The following is a 25,257-nucleotide window of genomic DNA, read 5'->3' as shown; positions in this document are numbered from 1 at the left end:
GGGTTTTGATATTCCAACTATGGGCGCTGGTCTAGAATCCTACCACAGTTCTAAAATCAACGCACAAAATTTGAGTTAGGTTGCGGGTTAGCGTTTGGGTGTGGGTGGGTCAAGTATTATTATATTCTTTGTTTAATAATAATACTTGACCCACCTTAACCCAAACGCTAACCCGCACCCTAACCCAAATGGTGTTTCATTGTGGTAGGATTCTAGACCAGCGCCCAACTATGTATTACTGCTGGTCTGTTTATCAATCACCCAATTTAAAACAGTTAAGGGCTCTGGTCTAGAAATCACCACAGGGTATAAACAATTATTAAATCACACACAATATTTGAGCTAAAATAAATGGGGTAGGATTCTAGAACAGCGCCCAACTTTCTTTTAAAGTTAGGGTCAGACAGTCTGAGCGCTGATCTTCAAAACCCAAAGGCTGACTTGCACCCTAACTCAATAATGTCAGCAATATAAAACCCAGGACGAAAAAGTGGTAGGATTCTAGACCAGCGCCGCTTAGTTTATTGAGAAGCAAATATTACGCAATTTTTTACATGTTGCTTATAAATCCACAAAATTAAATTATACTACAATATATTACAACTGTGTAGTTGGCAATGCACGCTGTATAGAGACACGCGGCAACGCATAACGCGACATGTCGCTCTAATTAAGGGACTTAATATTTTATGTCTAATAACTTCTCCAATTCAATTTTAAATAAATTTTTGCGTAGATTACAGAATATTACACGGGCACAATTTTCAACTGATTTTTTTATGTTGTTTCACAATTTAAAAGTTTACAAATAAATGTGTCGCGTGTCGCTGTCCGTTAGCCAGGAGAATCGTGCAGCGTTCAGCAAAGAAAATCTGGTAAACACTTAAACAGCTGGTTTCTAGCGTTAAGTAGAAACAATAGGACTAACCATTTCCTCTTCATATAACGTCCATAGTGATTGCACATCAGGATGCCATACGATAAACTCATTCCACTAACTTTAAGCTATATTTTGTAACAATGCGCAAATGAATAAATGGTGCACTTTTACTATGTACATTCAAACAAACACAACGACTATATTAAATGCAGTTCAAATGTGTAAACAACAGTATATTTAAACTATTTGTTCGAAAATATATTCATCACAATTGGACAATCTGTAGAAACCCAATAGGCGATAAACAACGTTTTAACCTAAATAAGGTCACAATTGTTGTATAAAATGACACGATTTGGTAAAGGTTTTAAAATTAAAATAATTTTGACGAAAATCATCTGTTGATTTTCTTTTATGGTATTTAAATTGGAAATGTTATAAAATAAAAACGCAACGCCCAAATAAAAACATGCAATATATACACAATTACCAAAAAGAAAAAACATGAAACTTTAAAATAACTGCAGCGAAATGAAAAAAATACGGTATGTAATGAACCTAAATGCAATTGCTTAGCCATAGTTTACAATACGCTTGGTATTGTTTGCAAAAGCGTATACAATGGGACTGGTGTATTTTTTATCATGGGCTTTTTTTTACAAATATCACGTAATAAAAAAATAACACAATAAATACAAGTGCAGAAGGGAACGAGCAGAACACTTTACGCACACACTTTGTTTCGATAGCAGTGGGTCATGTTTTTCGCGAATAGTCGGTGAAACTTTAATACAACTTTACGAAATAAAAAATTTATATTCGAATTTTACTAAGGAACTGCGTAAACACGCAAAAGGGACACGGCATTTTATTAGAAGTTAGAAAAACAGTGGGTTCTCTGTGGTTACACGGCTGAGGAATATGGACCGCAATATTCCTGAATTTAATATCGCAGTCAATGTACTACAGTAGTGATTCCAAACCATTTTGAGAAACATTGGTTAAGTGGTTTGCATAAATCTGAAACTATTAGGAGGTCCAAAAGTGTTTTTATAGCCACACAACGTTAACTTGATCAGAATAGGCTGCAACTGTGAGTTAATCTGGATACGAGCAAGCGAGTATAGTATATGAATAACTGAAAACCCTAGTTTAGTAGTTAGGGTAACTTTAGAATTATTAGGAGGTCCCGCGAATGTTTATATCAATACAGCGTGTCTAATACGAATGTTACTTGACGGTTGAGTTCTACTCGCCAACTCAGTTCGAGTTACGAGTTAGAAATTTTCGTCCCACCCCGAAAACTCGGGCTTGGCGCTGTACTTGTGCGGAGGAAACTCGTCGAAGTTACTCAGGTCGCAGGGGCCGTTGATTTGGGGTACGTGAGGAGCTTCAAGCTTGCGACCTTGCAGCGATTCCCACTGGAAACCCTATGAACCAGCAGAGTTGTTAGTCGTTTTGAAGCCTTAGGTGGTTTATGCTTCAACTTGAAATACCGGTACTTGGGCAGTTACAAATGAAGACAACAGCAAATCGGCCCGTACAGCATAAGGCACTCATAGCAGTTCAAAATCGAACATACGTTTATGTGGTCTTAAACCCATACAAACAAATGTGGGACTGAGCTGTGGTATTAGCCCAAGGGCTGTATATCAGCAATGGTAATAAGAAAATACAAATCGCTGTTTGGCTGTCTTTCTGCTGCTGTTTCATCTCGGCTGCACCAACTTTAGCTCTTAATTGCGCCGAATAACTGATTTCTCGAGATAAACTTCGAGATACAGTTAAAAAGTAACCATGGTCAAATCAAGTACGTAAGTGAACAGCATTGTAAGCAAGGCTGCGTAGTCAGAGTCGGACTCGGGACTCGATTAGTCGATTTAGTTCATTGGAGTCAGAGTCGGGACTCTAGTAAGACTACGTAGGACAGCCCGAGTCCCGATTCTGACGTGCGCAGTACCAAATTCGAAGGTCAAATTGCATATAGTTATATATTTTCAACCACCTATTGTGGGTGGTGAGTTATATATGACACCCCTAAAGTGAATTGTTGCACATTCACCTTATTTTGACAGAAAAAGGGTTGAAAAATAGGCTATAAAGCAACAGCCGGACTTGGGGCTCGACGCAATCAGGATATTGGCAGATTTTATTTTGCCGTTTTGAAGGAAACAACTTTTTCGATTTGTGAGATACTTAAAAAGTATTTATCAGCCAGGAAAGTAAATAAATTGCTAAAATCGCCCTAAATCCATAAAATCAGAAGAAGAATCCATAAAACGGCTGAACTAATTGACTTTAACGATTACTCATACCAGTATCTTGTGAAACCCAACTGTTACTTGTTATAAAATCTTTACACCAAATCCTTAGTTTTTAATCGTTAAAATAAGCCAGCATTGTATTGTCTACTTACGGAGAACCACTTATGCGTTCTTATTTGGCTGATTCCATCTTTAAGGTTTCCGAGTCTATCTGCTGGATTCTCGCGACACAGCCGACGAATCAGGTTCTTGCAAGCTGCCTGGATCTTAAACTGAAAAAAGATTGATAAAATTGTACAAAGATTCAAACTGTACAAAGATGCTGTTTTGAGTTGGGATTAACGAAAGTATATATAGAGTAAAGGTTAAAGGCGTGACATTATGAACTAATGCACCAACCTTTTGTGTTTTCTCTTAGTTGAGTTATTGCTCATTAACAAAAGTGTTAGCAGTTTTAATAGTCAATGAAACATTCACACATATGTGTGTTAATATGTGAGATCTAGCCCTTCGAAGCTGCTTTTTGACCAACGACTACGGCTTACGTATAATTATAGTTTAACGTTTAACTTTACTGACAAGGAATTTACTGAATATGACTTGACTGGAATTTGACTTTTTATTTATTCAAAAAGACTTGACTTGTACTAAATTTATTTTACAAATAACTTTACTTGAACAGTCATGTCTTGTTTACAACACTACAGAAACCTGCTGTCAATGGATTTGAGCTCCAGGGAGCCAGTTACCTTTTTCAAATAGAAGTTTGACCCCTATTTCGCTCCTAACTTAAGCTGCGTTTTGAGCTTTGTTTCACATTTACATAAAACAGATTTTCACTCGTGACGAAACCGATGCATTTTTTTAACTGTGACGTCACAGGTGGGCTTACCGGCCACTTGATGGCGTCAATGCCTCGCAAAATGCTTCGGTGCGTTTTCCCCTTGACCTGGTTCTCAAAAGGGGATCTCCCTGTCAGCAGCTCGTAGATGAGGACACCTAGTGCCCAGTAGTCGACCGCGAGGTCATGACCCTGAGGGAAAACAGGATATTATTTGGGATTTTTTAACAATTTCAGTAAAAGCCGTCACTTTTTTGGTAATGCGGAGGTTAGTCGAACCATTTATTTTTGTTGCCACATTTGTATTTATTATTCTATGTTTTTCGCAAAGTTTATTTTTGAAAAGGGTAAAGTTACTTAAAATATTTATTTTTCAAAAAGGTAAGGTACCATTTAAAAAATCGAGAAAAACAGATAAAATAAACGTTCAAAGGTTTTTTTTTACGTTTGTACGCCAAAATTTTCAGCAGTTTAATTACCTCCAGTTGTTAACCTAAACTGATTTTTGATAAACTTACCCTTGAAAGTAAAAACGCTGCATTGGGTGACATATCATGGCTGAACTGTCTCTATTAATGTTGTACAAGATCGGCACCGACATCACCCTAGTATCGGATGAGCATACCACTTGGTATCGGGTATCGGTTCTAATCCGATATTATCGGACATCCCTGTATCGGTGAGTATAATTTTATACCCTGACCTTACTTCCACAAAACGCTTAAAGTGTTCGACAAATTTCAGTCAGTCCTAGTTAAATATCACGTTTATCGGTTTTACAAAATGATGGACTGCACCTGGCATAAGATGACCTCTGGTGCAACGTACTCCGGTGTTCCACAAAAGGTCCAGGTCTTTTCACCAAAACCGATCGTCTTCGCAAACCCGAAGTCTACCAGTTTGAGGTAGCCTTGGTTGTCCAGAAGAAGATTTTCAGGCTGAAATTAATAAAATAAAATGATTTTAATTAGAAAAGAATTGATTGTCAAAATCCAATAAAAATATCATAATGAAATGGCTTTTCAATTCAAACGTAAAACTCGTTAAATCTGCAAATTTTTTGGTAAATCTTTATTTTTTTCGGGTAACTAGGTCGAAATACATTAACGGAGCAAAACTGTACATTTGCAACCAACTATAATTTTCTCTAAAATAAACAATAAGGCTCAAAATTAAGTACGGTATCCCAAAGTTTGCTGTCACTAACAAAAAGCTAATCGTTTATTTTGCATACAAATTTTGCAAGAATTATTAATTCTGTTCAACAAAAACAATAGTGCTTGAAAATGAATATACCAAAGTTTGCTGTCACTAACAAAAGCTAATCGTTTATTTTGCATACAAATTTTGCAAGAATTAATAATTCTGTTCAACAAAAACAATAGTGCTTAAAAATGAATATACCAAAGTTTGCTTTAACTAACAAAAGCTAAAAATATCGTTTTTTAGGGCAAATTTCATTTAAATTGCCTGGATGAGTTCAATGATTAGACAGCAAACATCACTTGCTTTTGTTAGCCCAAGATATAAGCTTAGTATCATTAACAAAAAGCTAGAAATATCGTTTTTTAGGCCAACTTTAAACTAAGTTACCTAGGTATGAGCTCTATTGTCCAAAAGCAAATAACACCTGCTTTGTTGACGTAAAATACAAGTCTAAAGTCAATAAAACCGTTAATTCACAATCTTTAGTTACACAAGTCACACCTTTAGATCGCGATAGATGATCCCACGCTTGTGTAAATAGTCCAGCGCCTCGACAACGCACGCCGCGTAGAATCGGGTTTGGTTCTCAGTGAAGGATCCATCGTCGCGAAGTTTCGACCACAGTTCGCCACCCAAACACGCCTCCATCAGCATGTAAACGTAGCTGTTACAGAATCAACACAAAATCACATCTTAATCAGTATGTTAATGTAACTGTTACAGAATCAATACAAAATCGCATCTTAATTAGCATATAGACGTAACTTTCGAATAATCAATACAAAATCGCATCTTAATCAGCATGTAAGCATAACTTTCTAATAATCAATACAAAATCGCATCTTAATCAGCATGCAAGCATAACTTTCTAATAATCAATACAAAAGCACGTATTAATCAGCATGTAAAAAATGCGAGCAGGCAGTGTGTTTTAAGTTTAATTTTTGTGCAGTTCAGGACTAAAAAATTTAGCGATAACGGGTTTAAAGTGCTTTATTAATTAGTAGCGATAACTGTAGGGTTTAGTTCACCTTTTGAAATTCCAGTGCTGGTTATGCATGTGACTGCCTACTTTTTGTCACTGGGTATGGCTTAACTGCCCAGCTAGTTTATTTTTAGCCCAATGATTAAGGCGTTGTAGTGGTAAAAATCTGCACTCTGCCATCAGTAAGTGAATGTAAATGTAACATAGTTAACACAACAACACACTGTAGAAAGCTTTACGGCGTATTTAGAAGGCAATGTCGTACAGATGCTAGTTGTGTGCTAACCTGTCGTCTTTAAATGTCCTGTAGAGTCGCACTAGGAAGGGAGAGTTCGCATCCCTCATAATTATCTTCTCTGAGAAGATTCTCTCTTCCTGGCCCGTTTCAAGTACGTGCGTCTGCGGAACAAACAGATTGAAAATTTAAAAATAAACATACTTGTTACGTCACATTTGACATACAATGGCGGTCTTAGTGGGCCAGAATTTAGTTCGGAAACAAAGGGTGAGTATATTGGGAATTTAATTAAATAACTTAAATGACAACTATAGCTAATAAATGAATATTCCAAACATAGTTGTATTGCGTCTGTGCCAACTGAGGCGCTTTATATTTAGGCTAATTAAAAATAAATTGTTTCGTAAAATGCGTCAACCTTTTTTCGTAGCCTTGAAAATGATTTTTATGTCTGGAAATTTTGGATCGAAGCCCATAATCTCAGCAACGAATAGAAGTTTAGTTGTTATACTTAGGCTTTGGGTCACCGAGAAAAAGTCCAGAATAAAAACAAAAGGTTGAGTATTTTTTTAATTTATTTTGTGGAGAATCAGAGTGAAATGTTAGAACTTAGTCACGCTTATAGTGCTTTTGAAAGAATTGATTACTTTTTTTTCTGTTTAAGAGTGCAATATACCAATTCAGGTGCGCACACAAATTGCGTTAAAAAAAATACCGGGCGTGCACCTGCCACAAAATGCAGAATGGGTGAAACACTGGCCTGAGTAAACTAAATCTTGCGCCAATGTGACGCAATCGCCCTATAAATTCTCAGGCCAATTTACACAAGCATTTCAAATTAGGAAACTTTTGGTTGAACCTCATGCCACTGTATGGTTCTTATTGACTAATCAACATTGTAAAATTCTTCGTCCCAGTTCGAACGCTTAACTATATTGGGAAGCCTTCCCTTAACGAACTTTGAATGGAATCAGTTTTCAATCATTCACCAGGGTTTTGTAAGAGACTTCATTTCAGCAAACGCGAGGGGTAATTAAACAAACGAATGGTACAAGTTACTCCGTTAACGTTATGAAAGTTGTTAAGGATGTTACGACTTAGTGGTTTGTTTGCTTAAAGTGACGACTTAATCACGAGGTGATTTACGTGGTATTTTAAAGCCGCCTGAAATACCTGCACGTAGTACAAAGATAATGTTTTAACGTTTATTTAGTTAAAATTTTGCAAGGTTGGTCCCCTTATAATAGATTGTTAATTTACTGCTGTCGGAGACATTTACTTTTTATAAAGCAAACAACAAAATTTGGTCGAGCTATGGTATTTTTGCTGCTACTTTAAATCGTATTTTAGTAATTGGACACATCTAATCTAAACCATGTTAGTTTAGCAAGACGTAAAATGAATATCGAAGTTCATACAAGTATATACAAGTATAGGTAAAGCACCGTGTTACTCAACCTTTTTTCGTGGCGGGCCAAATGCTATACGCGTAAGTATTACAGCAAAGCTTTGAAGACCACAGTTCTAAAAAAAGGCCGTGGGTACATTATAACGAAGAATATCTTTCGCCTATACATCGTCAGTTCCTTAATTCCACCTGACGATGCCAGTATAGGTGAAATATATACTCGGCTATCCTGGTTTTACAGAACTTTTTGTGAGTGAACAAAACAGAATACAAAAGCATATATGAGTTCGAAATTAATTAATATGAATCAATGTTTTCGTATTTTTCTTTAAAATTTGGTTAAATGTTGGTTCGAAGCGATTTCAATAAATCCAACCGTGTGAAATACTCCAGCCGGCGACGCAAGTAAACTACACGGTGACCCAATTTAGGGTCGCGACCCATGGGTTGAGAAATACTGGACAGCATTTTGTTATCCTTTTGAATATGCTACACATTTTTGTATAGGCATTGGTTATCTATTCAACGTCTAATTACAACCCTAAGCTATTGTGATCCAAAATTAGAATAAATTAAAATGAGACCTCATATCGCAAGACACGTTACGTGATTTTATAAAGAAATTCGACTTCAAAAATATCTCGTAACCAGTGTGAAGTGTAAAACATGACCCAACGCCAGACCTTCAGTAAACAGCGTTGAATTCAATTCGTACGACTTCAGCAAAAAACGATGCCAAGTTCTGGCTACTTGACCTTTGTACGTTTCATTGCATGTCACACCGACAACTCAAAAACGCGGTTTTTGCTTTCAGAGTGAGATTCAACAAAGTCATTATATGGGGTTAGCCTTATGTCACCACAGCGGTTTGAACTGACAGCACTTATTTGTAGCTGGTGGCATGTTTTTTATCATTTTAGAATAAAAGGCCAAGAAAAATGACGCAATATTTTTCCAATGAAATGTTGACGTTCTCTTAAAAATATAGCTGTTTACCATGCAAGAAAGTTAAAAATCAACTTTTATTGAAACAAAAAATAGAACGTGGTCCATTGTTGTTTCTTCTCTATTGCATGTCTATAGTATATATATATTTTTTGCCTATTAGTATAGTTGTAATAATATTGCCCGACGAGGTGGTCGAAAAGCTGGTACTTTTATAAAAATAAATGTTGCCGAAAGACCAAATTTACAGTTGAAACAATGCCTGGTAGCAACAGCTTCTTGAAAAAATCTACAGTTTCTTTTTTAACAAAATTTTAAGAAAAACACAATAGAGCTGTTGTTTTTAGTTTTAATTGGAGGATTACTTTCAACCGTACAGGATGGACGGACAGTTAAGATTGAATTTATGCGCGCTCTTTACTTAAAACAAAAAGTTTAGGAACCTCAGCTCTAACAAAAGAGTTTTTTTCGAAAAAAAACCTCACCTTCTTCAAACATTTGAGCCCGAAAGTCGGACTCGGGTAACTATTTGGTATGTGTGTTTGTAACTATTTTGTAAACTTAACACTTGCCTTTTTCTATAAACATCCCACCTTCTGTTGGCCTTTTAGCCAAAACGTATATATCCTTGTTTTCCTTACTTTTTTAAACTGAATTTTCAAAACACTAGTTAAAAAAACTCTCCCTAATAAAAACAGCTTCTCGCAAAAAACTCACCTTTTTCAAGCATTTTAGCGCGAAAGTCCGACTCGGGTCATTCTTCATTCTCACGAGTCCGACTCTTCCGAATCCACCCTCCCCAAGTGTCCCAAGGTCCTCCAAGTCCACCAGGGAGCATCCGGCCAGGGATGTGGACATCTTCTTCGGCACCAAATCAAGGACTTTTTCTTCCGCAGCTAAGCTGCTCCATCTCCGGTCTGCGTAACGTCCAACCAGCTTTGTGAAGGCTTTCTTGTCCAGCGTTAAGCACGTGACTGGGCTCCTGGTTACCACGTTGGCTGTGCGCGCGCCGTCGTCGCTTAGCAACGCTCCCTCGCCGAAGCAGTCTCCAGGGAGGAGGGTTCTTCGCTCTTCTTCTATTCCTTCGTGCGTCTCGGTCACCTTCACACTCCCCTCCACAAGGATGTAGAAGGTTTCGCCCAACTCGCCCTGCAGGTAAACGCTTTCACTGAGTCGGGTTTCAGACCAGAATTCCGCATAGAATACTTATGCGATTACGACGGTCATCTCAATTTGTATACAATACGGTGTGGGTTATGTGTAGGTTTGTAGCGCTGTAAAAATTAAACGTGTGTAGCCCCTTATACAAGATGTAGAAGGTTCCGCCTAACTCGCCCTACACGTAAACGTGTAAACGGTTTTACCAGTCATTTCGAAATGCCTTAAGTTCCAGTCATTTGTAAAAAAGTTAAGTTGATGTAAAGTCTTTTTGGGTTAAGTCAAGTCCCTGTCAAGTCATAATTAAAGCAAGTCAACTTCAAGTCAGGTCCTTGTCAAAAAAATTAAACTTTATAGTCTTAGACAAATTATTTTTATATTTATTTTTTCACTGCTACATCCAAGTCGAATAAAATTTGCCATTTTGACCTTTTATGTAATTGAAGCATACCAACACCACAAGTTGCAAACAATACACTGTGAATTATGGGCTTGGTTGTAGTGCTGAAAACGTAGGAAAACCCTGATATAAGATGTTGCGCTGTAGGGTAGACGCTTTTACTGTGTTGGATTTGTAACCAGGACGCCTCATAGAATTTCGTGATCACGGCGGTCACTCTAGTTTGCAAACAACACACTATGGGTTATGGGTAGGGTTGTGCGCTTTAAAGATACGAATCATAAGTAGATATAATCTATATTATATTTCAAATTAAAGAACTGGGCCATACTGTACTGGATGTGCCAAGTATTGCAAATTAAAGGTGTAAAGCCCAAGTCTGCTATTTAGGGCTGTAGGTAAACGCTTTGGTAAGAATTACGAGCGAAAAGTCACGTAGAATTATTTTATTGCGCTGGTATCCGGTCGCAACAACCCTGGTAAACTTAAACCACAAAATACACCTATTGTAATTTCAGTAATTGACTTAAGCCTTAAGGGCATAAATATGGTGCTAAAAGGTAACTCATATTTTAACAAGAATTCTTAATTGAAAATTTGATCCCAAGTCCTTTTCGTACAAATCTAATGTAGGTGCACGTTTCAAAAGTTTAAGAACGCCTTTCTTATTACAAAATTTCCACAAAGATTTACATTATTCTATTGTACAAATGACTGTTGGATAGTGTTTAGGAATAATTTGGCCACTTTCGGTTTGAATGACTAGGAAAAAGTTATTTCAAAAGGAGCAATGAAAAATGCATACGTATACGACGTGTACAACCACTGTGATCTAGCCCTTCTGTAGTTTGTTGTTTAAACAGCGATAATGGCTTTCATATCATAGTTAGTCTTCAACAGACTAACCGAATTAGTCGAACAATTAGGGATATTCATGCAAGCCAGCATAAAGTGGATCTTGTTACCTTGCAAGGTATTTACCTGTCGAACGACGTACTCATCTTCCTCAAAGTTGCATTTCTCAACCGCGTCGCTGATCTTTCCGATGTGCTTCTGATCCATCTTCTGGAAGAGCGGCACTTTGCGCAGCATCTGGAGTAAAGTGAGAGATAATGTTGTGCTATGGATCAATGACAAAACATTAAAACTGACACTATGTGCTAACATACAGAAAACCTATACCATAGCCTTTTGCAAAGTAATTTTTCAACTCAAATTTTGTTGCTTTTCTTAAATTCCAAATGGTTGTGGTTAAAAAAAAAACATTTAAGGAATTTTAGAGACCGTTGCCGTCCCTTCAAATTTACCTTTTCGCTAAAAAATTGACTAAGTTCTTTATTTCACTAAGTTTTCGAAAACAAGTAACCTATACCTTTATTTTTTTTAAGGAAAAAAATGAGTAAATACAAAAAATATGTGACAAATTAAAATACCTAAAAAAGAGCAAAATGCATTCGAACATTAATCATTTCCAACTTAACAGTATACGTCAGTGTTTCTCAACCTTTTATGGCTAGCAATACCCCTCAGAAGTAACAAATAGATTTCGGGACCCCTACAAGATTTTTCCGGAGGTAATTCACTACAATGTCAGAATAAACAGAACTGGAACAAAACTCATCAACTCTGCACAGCGTAAGAAGGTATAATTGGATTTATTCCACTCTAATCTTTACAAAAACAGTTGTAAGAGTTCAGCAAAAATCAGATTGTTTTTGATTGATTCTCAAATATCTCTCGGCACCCTTGAGGATTACAAATGGCACCCCAATGCTATACAAACTCAATTTTATCCTTTTTTTTCTTTTTAGCACTCGAAAAGTAAACGAATAAAAAAACAACAACCCGAAAAACCGAACCTGGATCATCTTTTTTCTCTCGATGACGGCGGCGTCGGTCATGACGACCCGGAACACTTGGCCTTCCAGGGCCCACAGGTACGTGTTCACCGTGCGTGACGTCACTGTGGCCGTGCGTTCCGATTCGTAGAGTAGGGAAAGTTCCCCAAACACGGAACCGGGATCGATCGCGGCGATGTTTTTGCCTTCCTGGTAAGAAAAAGTTGTTTTTGTGAAAAAAAGGCGAAATTCCAAAGAGACTATTTATTTTATGGACGAAACCAAGATTTATTAAACATTGACAAAATAATTAAAAAAAAACGCTGAAAAAATATTGTTGTGTTTAAAATATTTGCTGAAAAATAAATCCAATTTTTTACATTCTCGTGCAAGGAAAACTTTTTTATTGACTTTTGCTATTTTTAATTAATATTATCAATTATAATCCTAAAAAGTAAGAATAAGGATCATCATTACAGTTGTTCTTTCTTTCACTTTATTCACTGCAGCATCGTAACTATATAGTGTTCTGCTGTTGTCGAATAAAGTTGTTTTAGATCTTTTTTATGGCCTTCGTGGTTTTGTTTAAGTCTTACAAAGATACAACTAAAAGAGTTGGAACAGGCTTAGATCCCAGCAATATAAACAATAAAAATAATAGTAATATTATTATTTCAACAACAACAGGAATCATTGTTGCAAGAACATATGTGATATTGCAAAGTAACTATTTATTTGGGGACGTTGGCAAGATTTACTAAACCTTGACAATATACTAAAAAAATTACTGATAATACTATTATTTTTAAAATGTTTGCTGAAAAACAAATCAAACTTTTTTCATACTTTCGCCATTTTTAATGAATATTCAATTTTGATGATATAATTTTTCTTTAAAAAATTTAAAACAAAATTTGTATATAGACTTAAACCTATAAGCTAATTTAGAAAACAATGTTGACGAAATAATGAAATAATAGCGAAAGTCTATATAAAAATTTCTTAAACAATCCAAAAAAACAAAAAAAAAATTGTCGCTTTATTATAACACAAATATAGGCGTTCTATCATAATCAATTAGCAACACTTTTTAAACGTAAAGGATATCCAAAGGATTTAATGTATTTTATAAAACAACTGACGATATACATTCCTAGAAAATTTAATACATATTTTGGGCAAAGTTTAATAAGAGTCGGAATGACCTTGTTAACCGACGAAACTAAATGAATTTTCAGAACAACAGGCAGCATTATATGTAAAGTAATTTTCCATTGAGTTCACACCGTCGAGCAAACAAGTTACGGCACGTTCGGTCAACAAGCCGCTAAATCACGCAAGTTTATTGGATAAACAATATCCTGCTGTACAGATTTACACTACATACAGGAACAAGGGATTGGCCTTTCGCATCCTACATTTTCAAATCAATAATGTCTTTACTTGAATCCAGTCACTATATTTTAAATAGATTAATCAGGTTGCGCTATATATAAAGACAAATTGTATTGAAAATCTTCTAATTTGAATTTGTCTTGATATAGTTCCACCTGATTATCCTATTTGAAATTACACAAACAGGGCAATTCACAACTTTTTTTAACTATATGCTGTGAACATACAAAATAGTTTGCCCACGGCATGTTGTGTTTGTGATTCAGACTCGACTTTTTACAGCAATATCATCGTTAAACGTTAATTAAGCAACGGATGAATAAGACTGGAACCTAAGTCTTGCTGTAAATGACTTGACTTTAACATAGGTTATTTTAAAAGTGACTTAACTTGAAAAAAAATTCTTTTGCAAATGACTTGAGTCGTACTTGGTTTTTTGTAAATGGTTTGGCTTTGGATTTAGTTTTCTTTACTTTTTTAATTTAAATATTTCGCAAATTACTCCTATGTTAACAAACCGCGTTGTACCTTGGATACGATCAATCTCCCCCTCTCCAGTATGTAGAGTTCATTCCCCTTGCTTCCCTCTTTGATGATGACTCTCTTCTCCGAGATGATAGTCCTCCTCATATAATCTATCATCCTGTTCATCTGGCTCTCGTTCTTAACCATCTTGTGCAGGAATTCGTTTTCCAGGATTGCCTGTGAACGAATTGTTTTAGAATTTGGCCACGTTTAAGTTGTTAACGCCATTAGGCTAAATCAAACACGTCATATATGACTTGGTGATGAAGTTTTTACTTGTACAAGAAAAAAACTGGGTACGCATTGCGAAAAATATCTAGAAAGAGTTTATTATAAAAATTAATTGGAACTTCGCCATTTAAAAATCAAACTTGATAAATTTCACTCGTTTGTATATTTATTTAACGTTTCTGTGAAAAATATCAGTAAGCTGAATTAGGCAAAATAAATAATTAATTGTTAACCTTTTTTAAAACCAAAACAAGCTAAAGCTTATCGGAAAGATAAAACATAGGCTTTTTGTCAAAAAGAATTTTTTTTCCTAATAAAATAAGTCGTAATACCGCAGATACAAAATGTCAATTAACCTAAAACGAAAATAACCTATGCTTTAAAAAGACAAGGAAATTGCTTTCAAAACCCTACATAAATGGCTTTTTATCTGTTAGTTTGAAACGAAAAGATTAAAAACTGTTGGTACACATTAACCCAGGGGTCTTAAACCTTTTTTTTTTTCTTTTGGTACATTTATTTTTTAATTACACACCAATATTTTTATATGGCATTTTAAAACCCTATGCATTAACCAGCAGTCCATTATTCTTGTCAGCTTACATCTCTCAGGAACTTTCTCTGCTCCGGGGTCTTTGGGTACTTCTTGGCCTGAACGACCACCGTCTCCCCCGCCGCCCTGATGCCCCGTCGGCGCCGGGAACGCTGGTCTTCGCGTTTCTGCAAAAAAATGAAATAATGGATAAGGTTTTTATAGGAAATCGGGCATGGTAGAGTAACATTGAATTCTAAGCAGTTTTTTAACTGTTAACTTTTAACTTCGCCTCTGATTAATTTAATATAAATCGTTTCTTCGTCACTGCTGTATCAGACTGCAGTCCAAATATCTAACGTCGATTTCGGTATTTTTTGTATGTGTGCAGCAGAACATGTGAAATCTTGTATAGCACTAGTTATTCCTCTTTAAACTCCGGAAAAATCTTTTTTTACATAAAGTTGTATTATCAAGGCAACAAATCATTATGGAGCACATTGGTTAAAGGTTTTGTTAGACGTCTAGTAGGAATGGTATCAAAGATCATATAGACCATGTGGAAAATAACCGTGTTGAAATGAATAGAGAGATATTCGAAAAGTTCAAAAATGTTACCCACTTCTATATGTGTTTTGATATTCCTTCTACAAATTGTTATATTCGACAATTTAATATAAAATCTACAACAATTTGTTTTGTCAAAATACTTTTACGTATATAAAGTATCGTTACCCTGACGAAACCGACATCAGGTTGCGGTGGTTCAATATTTGTTGTTCTCTTTGTCAATTGTAACTCTAAGTCTGCTTCCTTCTTTCTTAGTTGTTTGGCGAGGTTCTGCGGTAATAACAAGGCAACCATTATAGTGGTTAAGTCTGAAAAATCAGTTCTGAGAGAAGCCGCTATAATTTGTTTAAAACATGTAAAACTTAATACCAAAACCAAAAAGATCGAGTAGATCGACATCACCATGATACGAGCATGTATTATTTTCAGTTGATAGTGTACGGTATCCATGTGAAACTGTTTTTAGAATATTATCTTTAAGTACACAGGTGACCAACCTCAGTATTGGATCGCACTCAAAAAGTTTGGGAACCACTGGTGGATAAAGACCAATTTTAATTCGTTTTTATAGTTTAAACTAACCCATAATTATATGCCTATAATACCACAGTGTTATATTTTTCTTCCAATGTGTATAAAACGAGAAACTGCGATAAATAAAAACTAGTCGTTTTAGGAAGGTTACGTCAATTAGCTTGGCCTTATACGGTACGTAGCAGGTATCGCTGAGCTAACTATAAATGCGTGTCGTGTTTGTCCAACTACTTCAACTAATACTTCACCTTGGAGTGTCTTACGTTTAGATAAGCAAACATTACCTAATAAAGTAAAGTCTATATTTTCACGCAAACAGGCGAAACCATCTCCTTAAAAGCAGGGGTTTTTAAACTGGGGTCCGTGGCTAGTTTGGGCTTAAGGAAATCTTGGAAAATATTTAAAACATAATACAATATTTATTAAAAAAAAGAGTTTATTAGAGAAAAAAATGCTTTGCCGCTTTATTTTTCAGTGTATATAGACTGTATTTCAGTTTCAAATATCTTAGACCGAAAACAACAGTTTCTTTAGTCTACTGGTTTTATGACGTCAGTTTATGACGTGCCAACCCGGCGACGCGTTCAAGAACCATTTTTAGGGGTCGGCGCTTAAAAAAGTTTAAGAAGCTCTGCCTTAAAGCAACAACTTGACCTCTGTTTTAAACTATTTGACGTTGTTTATTTTCTTTCGAGTTGCTTGGTTCACATTTTGATTAAAATACTTCGAAAGTTAAAAACTTTGTGTATTTTTTAAAAAATAGAATGTTTTTTTAAAGAATATAATCGAAAAAACCATATCTATAGCACACGGTAACGTTTTGTTTTTCCTATTAGTCAATCAAGTGCTGTGGCTCATATCAAAACGAGACCAAAATAGCAATTTTAATGCTAAAGTTTGCCGGCACGTGCTCAAAACTTTGCAACAACATTTTCACCATTAGCGTCGACACCAATCGATTATCCTGGCCGTCACAACAAGCCGTTAATGGACTTTAACTGCTGAGCAAACATCGGGCACAAGTCATGTGTTAATTACGAGCTGTAAGCGACGCCTCGTCAAAGTTTTTACGGCGAATTCCAAGTATTGTGATTTTAGACCTGTCAGGAGATCGAAATGGGGAAATCCCAAAACACACCGGATTTTCCATGAGGTAAACGTTTTTTTTTGAGAGGTTTTAAAACGGGACAATATTAGGTCCATTGATGTAATCAAAATTGTTTAAAAGTTAATAAAATAAACACACACATACGTGTTTAACAACTGTAAGTCCATCTAAAACCGCCTTTTGACCAACCTTGACGGTTTACGTATCATATAGTACACCTAAAGCCATTTCAGACTCACCGAATCTGTCGATCAATGATGCAAGCAAGGCAGGCTAGAAAAAGAACTAGCCTGTAGTGAGGTTCGAAATCACGACCTCCGGTCATTAATAAAAAAAAAACTATCCTGTAGTGAGGTTCGAACTCACGACCTCCGGTCATTATTAAAAAAAAAACTATCCTGTAGTGAGGTTCTAACTCAAGACCTCCAGCCATACCTTGCTTACATCATTGATCTACAGATTGGATTGTTTAACAGTCGATATATTAAAGAGTTGGTCAAACATAAACTTACCTCAAGTCGTATCTTTTCATTTTCGATTTTTGTTTTTTCTGCCTCCAGTTGTTCAATTACCTCATCCTGAATAAGCAGATAACAAAACGGTAAAAACTGATCAATATTTTAAAAGGCTTTTGATTATCAATTGTACAATTGTTTTTCAGTCAAAAATTTAATAAAGTGCCAACGTTTCGACCACCTATTCGGGCAATCCTCTTCAGGGCAATATAGTTTTGAATATGTTTTGATCTATAAGTTTTCACTTGCAATACTTTGACTATTTTACCCGCTTTTAAGTATCTTTTCTTCTACATTCACTTTATAAATATGGAAACGAAGATTCCTTTTTTCTATTCTTCGTCGTATTTTAATTTTATTTCGAAAAATTGCGTAAAACAATTGGGTATTTTTTTTTTTGCTTTTTGCTGGCCCTGAGGTTAATTTAAAAAAAGTATTCATAAAAATATCATTATGGTGCGCAAAAATTAGTTAACCATCATGATTTTCCTAGCCCATTGCCAATTTCTCTTATTTTGCATGATTATAGAGTTACATAAAAAATATATTTGTTTACCGGCAAAGAAGGTACATTTCCATTGTTGTTGGTTGTGTGTCCGTTGCTTTGCACAAGAGAGATGTTGTTGCTCGGAAGTTCGTCTTTCGTTATTTCACCAACCTCAGGATTTTCCAAACCTGCGACGTTTGCGTCGAGCTTGTATTTTTTCGGCTTTTTCCAGCATGGCAGACAGCAGGACATTTTGCTAGTGGGTAAATCCTATAGACAAAGCGTCGAAGCTGGTAAACTAGTCTTGCTTTTTTCTGAAGAACAAAAACAGTAATTTTGATTTGAAGAACAAAAGCAGTAAAACCCATGCGGTGACAATTTTTTTCACCAAGGGCCAGATAACTCTGAAAATATAGAGATTACGGGCCAGATAGCTTTAAATATTGAGATCGCAAGCCGGATATACAATTTTGAATTGACCTTATTTGGCTAGGACCAGTGTTTCCCAACCTTTTATGGCTTGGGGTGCCCCTCAGAAAAAATTATAGCTTGCGGCATCCCTATAAGATTTTTCCGTAGTTAATTCACTAAAATGTGACAATAAACGGAACTGAAACAACACAAATCAACTCTACACAACGTAGAGAGTTATAATTGATGTTTATTCCAGTCTAATCCTACACAAAAAGTGGTTTTGTTTTAAAATTTCATCAAATTTACATACTTTTTCAAAAAGGCAACCATTATTTGAAAGCTATTCTAAATCATTTCAACGTGCGTTATTGTCACGCAAGTAGGTAAAAGTATTTTCAGGCGTTTAATTTTAGTGCCATAGGCCTCTATAAATTAATTGAAAAAAACCCTTATCACTCAAAAAAAAAATCTTTCCACTTAGTCACGTAAGCAGAGCAAAAATTGTCCGAAACTGACGTAAGACACAGTAAACAAAAGGTTGAGAAGCTGCTGTAGGTTGAACGTGCTGTCCCGGTCGTAAGACAAAGCCTGTAGTTTGCCCAGGACTTAGTTGTTCATAGCTGGGAGAATATGCACCGCTTTCACGTTGTTTGCCACTCTATACGCGGTTTCAGGTTAATGAATTGTTCAAACTTTACGCGAAACCTTGTTCCAATAAAAACTTGAGCTTCTGGATATAAATACGACCCATACAGAGTAAATTTGGACCAACAAGGGATCCGTACGGTCATCTAGGCAACTTTGCGGAGAAGTGATTTTTTACTATCGGCTACCATACTTTTATTGGCGCTATAGTGACTGACACCTAAAGTCCTAATTTAATTTGGAGCTACCCTTATTCATAGCAGATAACACTTCATGACATTGAACTAATATTGTATTCTCAAAATGCTCGGCGACATACGTTTTCACATAGTGGTTAATATTATTTTTTAGTGTTATATAAATCCTAAGTTTAGTTTACAAAATTAACTTGTTTTCACTATTATGTTTAGCTTGTCGAAAAATCATATTTGAAAAGTTTTGATCTATCTATACTGAATCAAGATTTTTGCATTTCAGCGCCATTTTTATTGACCGTTCTAACTTTGTTCTAAATCAGGGGTTCTTAAACTTTTTTTACCGCGGACCCCTAAAATTTTTTTTTTGCCTCACGCGGACCACGGTAAAAAGATTTTCAAAAATGACGTCATAAATTAACGTCATAATGCAAATAGAAGTTATAAATCAGATGATTTCAGTCTAAAAACTGTGAAAGTGAAATGGAGTCTAAATACAGTTAGTGCAAAACCGTTTTACTTTAAACTAAACTGTCTTTTTTGAAATATTTATTACATTTTAGGAATACACTAATATTTTAATCAAGACCTCATGGACCCCTTAAACTAGCTCACAGACCCCCAAGGGGTCCATGGACCCAAGTTTAAGAACCCCTGTTCTAACTATAAGTACGTTATGGCTTTACCGTTTACAATTTTGAACTATGGACAAACAAAGTTATGGACTATGAGTCTAAAAAACGTAAACCCAGCATGCGTAAGATAAAACAAAAAAACAGTCGAACGCTATACTATATTCTTGTTAGTTTGTTACCCAATCTTACTGTCTTTTTTGTCGGTCAAAATCAGGCCGGCTTGAAAATTCGCAAAAAACGACTGACAACTGCGTTACGCTTTGATTGGCACCTGTGCTGGATTGCTGTACATAAAGTACACAAGCCTAACTAACCGAAACGAATGTTTTAGCCTAGGATAAAACTACTTGCATGCAAATACGGGGCTGATTAATTTGCTGTGCTGTGATGCTGGTCGCTTAAATACCTAACCTTTAAAGAGAAGAACCTTTCTTTCGCCGTTTGCTGCGGCGCCGGTGAGCTAATTAAATCAACAAAACACTTTCACATCGCGCAAAAAGCCAATCAAACAGCAGTGCGCCGTCGCTTCTGCCGGAAGCAAGCAAAAAATATACCTCGGGGAACTTAGCGCGCTGAAGTTTTGGGGGCATAATATCTCGGAAAGTTATGCCACTACTAAGCTGAAAGTTTCACTCATTAATTAGATTGGCTTTAGCTCTTCCAGTGAACACATTTTTGTTACATATGTCTTCGGAAGTTATGCCGCTTTGAATTGGATTCAGCTATCCAGCGAACATACTTGTAGCATTAAAATATTGACATTGATCAAATATCACACAGACATATAGTATATTCTAATATCAATAAACTCCTGGCCAACAGAGCTAAATACAGCGCCGAAAAACTAGGCCGAAAGAGACATTAGCGCCTTTAGCAAAGCAATGACTCAAAAACAAGTCGCTCAGTGTTAACTAAAACGAATAAAAAATTTTAGATTTTTTAAATTTTATTTTTCCCCAGTTTTATGGAACAATTTTGCTTAAAGGAATCTCAATAAATCTAACCATTTGAAATACTGCAGTCGGCCAACCTATTTTTAATCGCGGCCCATGGGTTACAAAACACTGCTCTAGCTCGCCCACCAAGCAAACTAGAACAATCTAGATATCCCAGTTGGTCGCTGTGTCGTTCGGAGCGCTTTTTCGACTGGCCGCACCAAATAAATGTATGCCAATATACTCCAGGTGAAGTGTCAAGTCAATACAAGGTCCCTGCTTGTTTTTCAGGCCGCGGACCTGGCAACAGATAAAGCCTGTTGTTTGAACGAACGGGCGAGCACATTGCGTACGTTATGTAATGTATTGGAGCCATCAGTTCCCAGTATCGAGCGTTGATTTAGCTCAGACGAATTGCGCTGTCAGAGTGACGACTGGAATTGTTGCGACAGGAGGGTTTGGTTTGTTTGCGACGCGTGGAGTTTCGGTCAACACGTTACATTTAGGTTTTCCATCTACCTTATCTCCAGGCTTGCGTTTCATGGCATTTTTGGAAGTCTTTTCATTCCTAGAGCGTGGGTAAATGTTATGCTAGATTTTGTCAAACTTTTGGTACATGTTCAGAATTTTTCTTGAATAAGATGCAGAAACAAACTATACTTTAGAAACTCAGTAGGTTATTGGCGCACCCATTAGTAATTTGTTATTTCAACACTTAGTTAAGCTTTATCTTTTCCTAGCCTTTTGCTTTGTAAATAGTGCCGCTAACAATTAATAAAATATTCCTAAAGTATCTTTGTGCAAAATAAAACTAAAAACCGTTTGTTATTATTATACTCTCAAGATTATTCCCAATTTTTAGTTTCTTTAACTAGTTTTGGGTATTTGTTGAACAGTTTCTCGTTTTACTTAATAATACGTGTTTGCTTTTCAACAGTTTAATACAGTTTAAATATAGCCTAAGTTTGCTTTGCTGTCAATAGGCGCGGATCCACGCTGTTTGTTTGGGGAAGGCTACGAACATTTTTTGTTACAACTTGACATCACAAGTACAATACTAAAGCTACTTTACAAAGATTTTGTCGAATCGCGCCAAGCGGAAAAACACCTTTAAACCATTTAGATTGGCAAAACTTTCATTTTCGATGGAGTGATTTGACGTACGACGCCTTCGGGCTCAAACTGTTTTACAAAATAGGCTTTGACATACCAGAATTATAATAGGCCTACATTCCAGCTGGGTGCGAAAATGTTTTGCAATTACGTTGTTAGAATAGGAAAAAATATCCAGCTTTTTGTAGTGTTGTAGGGCAGTGCTTCTTGAATTTTTTTAGTTTTGTTCACCGCTAGCATCTATCTCCAGATTTCATTCACCCTTGTCTCATGATATGATAAAACTATCTCGTCCAATTTCACTGAACAGGTTGAACACCCGGAACATCCGCCCTGCTTGCAAGCTATCATCCATTTCTGACGATTCACCCTTATTCACCCCTTTTGGTTGGCATCCTGGGGTGAACCATTCACCTGTTTAAGAAACCCTGTTGTTAGGCATGGCCACGTGCCCCATTTGGATCCGCCTCTGCCTGTCAATAACATTAACACACACAATGACAACACGAAGATGTTCACACAGAGCACGTTTGGGTATTTGGTTTGGTCGCTTTTGTCTCATGGCGAAAGGTTACTTAATATGTAAGTTACGAGGTTAGAGATGTCTTCGTCTTTAAACTGTTGTTTGCTCGCGAAGAAAAATGTGTTTCAAAGTTTGAAAATTCTAACGCCTGAGGGTGAGTTTACTTGTTTTTGGAAAGAACTTAAGTCGTCATATGGGAAACTGAATAACGTTGTAACTTTGTTCATAAACGAAAAAAAATCATAAAATTGTATTCTACAAAGCTTTTTATTTATAAAATCGCAAGTCGATATATTTTTGCAACATCTTTTGTCTTTTTCTTTCATCTCAATCCTCCATTTACCACAGAACCATAAGAGCTTGTTAATTTTATATTTTACAAAACACAATTTAATAACTTGCAGAATACTATAGTCTAACCAACAATCACATGAAAACCCGTCAAAGGATGATCGGTCTTTTTATTCATAGTATATGAACTGTAACCGAAGTTGCGAAACCAATTGCAGTTTGTGACTAAATGGTGCGACCGAATTAGCACATGGCAACAATGTAAAAATACTGTGCTGTTTCACCTTTGGAAACGTGTAGCGCGCATTTAAATATAAACGACACGATAAAAAATCGAAGACATTTTTGTTGTTGTTGTTGAAATACATGCTTCAAAATTGATGACTGTCGTTGCTACATTATACCATTGTGCGTTTATGTTGTAGGAATAAACTATTATAATAACATCATTTTTCATGGAAATAATGTTGCCCATTTCTGGCATTTATGGTCACAATAAATTTTGTCGCAAAAGAACAAGAAAGAATGGTTGTCTAATAAAAACCAGATAGTGCACTAAAAACATAAAAAAACTGAAGCAATTTGCACTGTAAGATATAAAATATGCTTAAAATTAGACATTTTCTCGGAATCTTTTAACCAAGTTAGCATAAAAGTTGGGTTTAATGAACTGTGATAAAAAAATACTGTTGAATCCAGGGGTCCCAAAATTATTTTAACATTTATTTTGGTTCGCGTGGACCATGGTCGGCATAGAATTTTTGAAGATGGCGACATAAATTGATGAGACTTGAGAAACCTGTTATTTTTAAAGTGAAAGTAAAAGTCTAAATACATTTAAGGAGAAGGCGCCAAAGCGCATTTATAAATTATACACAAAGATTTTAATTAGGCCTTCATGGACACCCTAAAACTAGTTCAGGTACACCCGAGGTTCCGCGGATCACATTTTAAGAACCCCTGGTTTAATCAAATAGGCGAAATCTATTTTTCTCCAAATCTTTAAAATGATTGGCTCTCGTGCCAGAATTATCTGCAGAATGGCCTACTAAAAATAACTTCTTCTGGAATATATTTCAAATTGTATTTGATTCTCGACAAGCTTTCGCCCAACCGTACTTCATCATACTTTGACCTGATGAAGCACGGTTGTGCGAAAGCTTGTCGAGAATCAGATACAAATTGTCTTTATACAGTGCCACCTGATTCCTCTATTTAGAATTAGACAAATACGGCCATATACAAAGATTGGTATATATTTGTAACAAATATCAACAGAAGAACTCATTTTTAGTATGTCTGGTAGCAACAGCATATTATTTATGTCTGCAGAATACCGTAAACATAGTTAGTTTTCCAAATGACTGAGCAGAATCTTCTAAAAAAAAAAAGTTTCTAAAAAACAACTTTTTTTTTTATATTTAGGTTATGTGTGAATGCTGTAATTTTGCTTTTGATAACTCAGGGCGCCCAAATGCTTGCTTGAAGAGAGTGTAAAATCATCTAAGGGTTTTTGGCGAATGCAGAGATGTACAATGTGTGATTGAAACCAAAGCTACGCGATAATTTAGTTGAAGTGCTGACAGCTTGCTACACGTGGCGATGAAGAATTCGGCGGCAAAAATCAGCGGACTGCATCGTGTACTGTGACGTCATAGTGCATCTGATTTGAAAAACGCAAAGTGAAGAACGGGATGAAACAAAGAAAGTAGAACGCAGACAACAAACAAACAATAGAAAAAGAAACTCTGCACTTTGGAGGGACGAAAAATAAATACTAAAATGCAGAAAGGACGAAAGTCTGCCATAAGAACACAAAATCAACCAACAGACAATTTTGGCTGTACATAACATAAAAGCTATCGTTAGCTAAAAAAATTGTGATTTTTCGTCAAAAGTTATAGTAAAAGAAGATAAAATTTAAATCCTGTAGTAGAACAGGTTTCTACTTTTAATTTTCGTACATTTACGTACATAATTCGAACTGCAGTGAAACACATGATGAACTGTTTAACAATATGAAGAATTTTATCTAAAACAATGCTAAGTTCAGCAAAGTTTTTTAAGAGTGGTGATTTTCTGTGGGAACTGCACCATAAATAAAAATAATATATTTATAAAAACATAAATAATTATACTTAACGCTTTGATAGGAAACAATAACAGTGCATTTTAATTGAAGACCCATAGGAATTAAAAAAATATATATTTCAAATAAGAGTTGAATAATAATATTTATTGGAGTTTTCTATATTTGGTTGTAAAAAATCGCAATTTCTTTATGAGCAGTAACAGCTAATTTACAACCTTTAGAATAGTCCTAAAAATTAGTTAAAGATTAACTATACAAAGTAACGCAGGTACGTTTATACAATACGAACCCGTCCGTTTAAAAAAGGCCGACAATGATGCATTGTCTCGTCATAGAGACCTACGCGCGATGCCTC

General features: G+C 35.8%; 1 protein-coding gene across 1 annotated transcript; it reads right to left on the bottom strand.

Annotated features, from left to right (window-relative positions):
* Nucleotides 1-1,185: 1,185 nt before the first annotated feature.
* On the bottom strand, nt 1,186-18,312 carry LOC146131864 (cGMP-dependent protein kinase 1-like). Its single transcript, XM_083397110.1, has 14 exons — nt 18,130-18,312; nt 17,571-17,636; nt 15,582-15,686; nt 14,918-15,034; nt 14,087-14,260; nt 12,185-12,373; nt 11,307-11,417; nt 9,485-9,916; nt 6,463-6,575; nt 5,693-5,855; nt 4,783-4,923; nt 4,037-4,177; nt 3,297-3,416; nt 1,186-2,310 (listed from the first exon to the last, which is right to left on the bottom strand). The coding sequence occupies exons 1-14, from the start codon at nt 18,310-18,312 to the stop codon at nt 2,158-2,160; spliced, it is 2,208 nt and encodes a 735-aa protein (XP_083253236.1). The 3' UTR covers nt 1,186-2,157.
* Between the last annotated feature and the right edge of the window lie 6,945 nt (nt 18,313-25,257).

The sequence above is a fragment of the Ascidiella aspersa genome, chromosome 9 (genome assembly GCF_963924565.1).
Source record: "Ascidiella aspersa chromosome 9, kaAscAspe10.2, whole genome shotgun sequence".
NCBI lineage: Eukaryota > Metazoa > Chordata > Ascidiacea > Phlebobranchia > Ascidiidae > Ascidiella > Ascidiella aspersa.
Note: the sequence above shows the minus strand (reverse complement) of the source record. Positions and strands in the feature narration are given on the sequence as shown.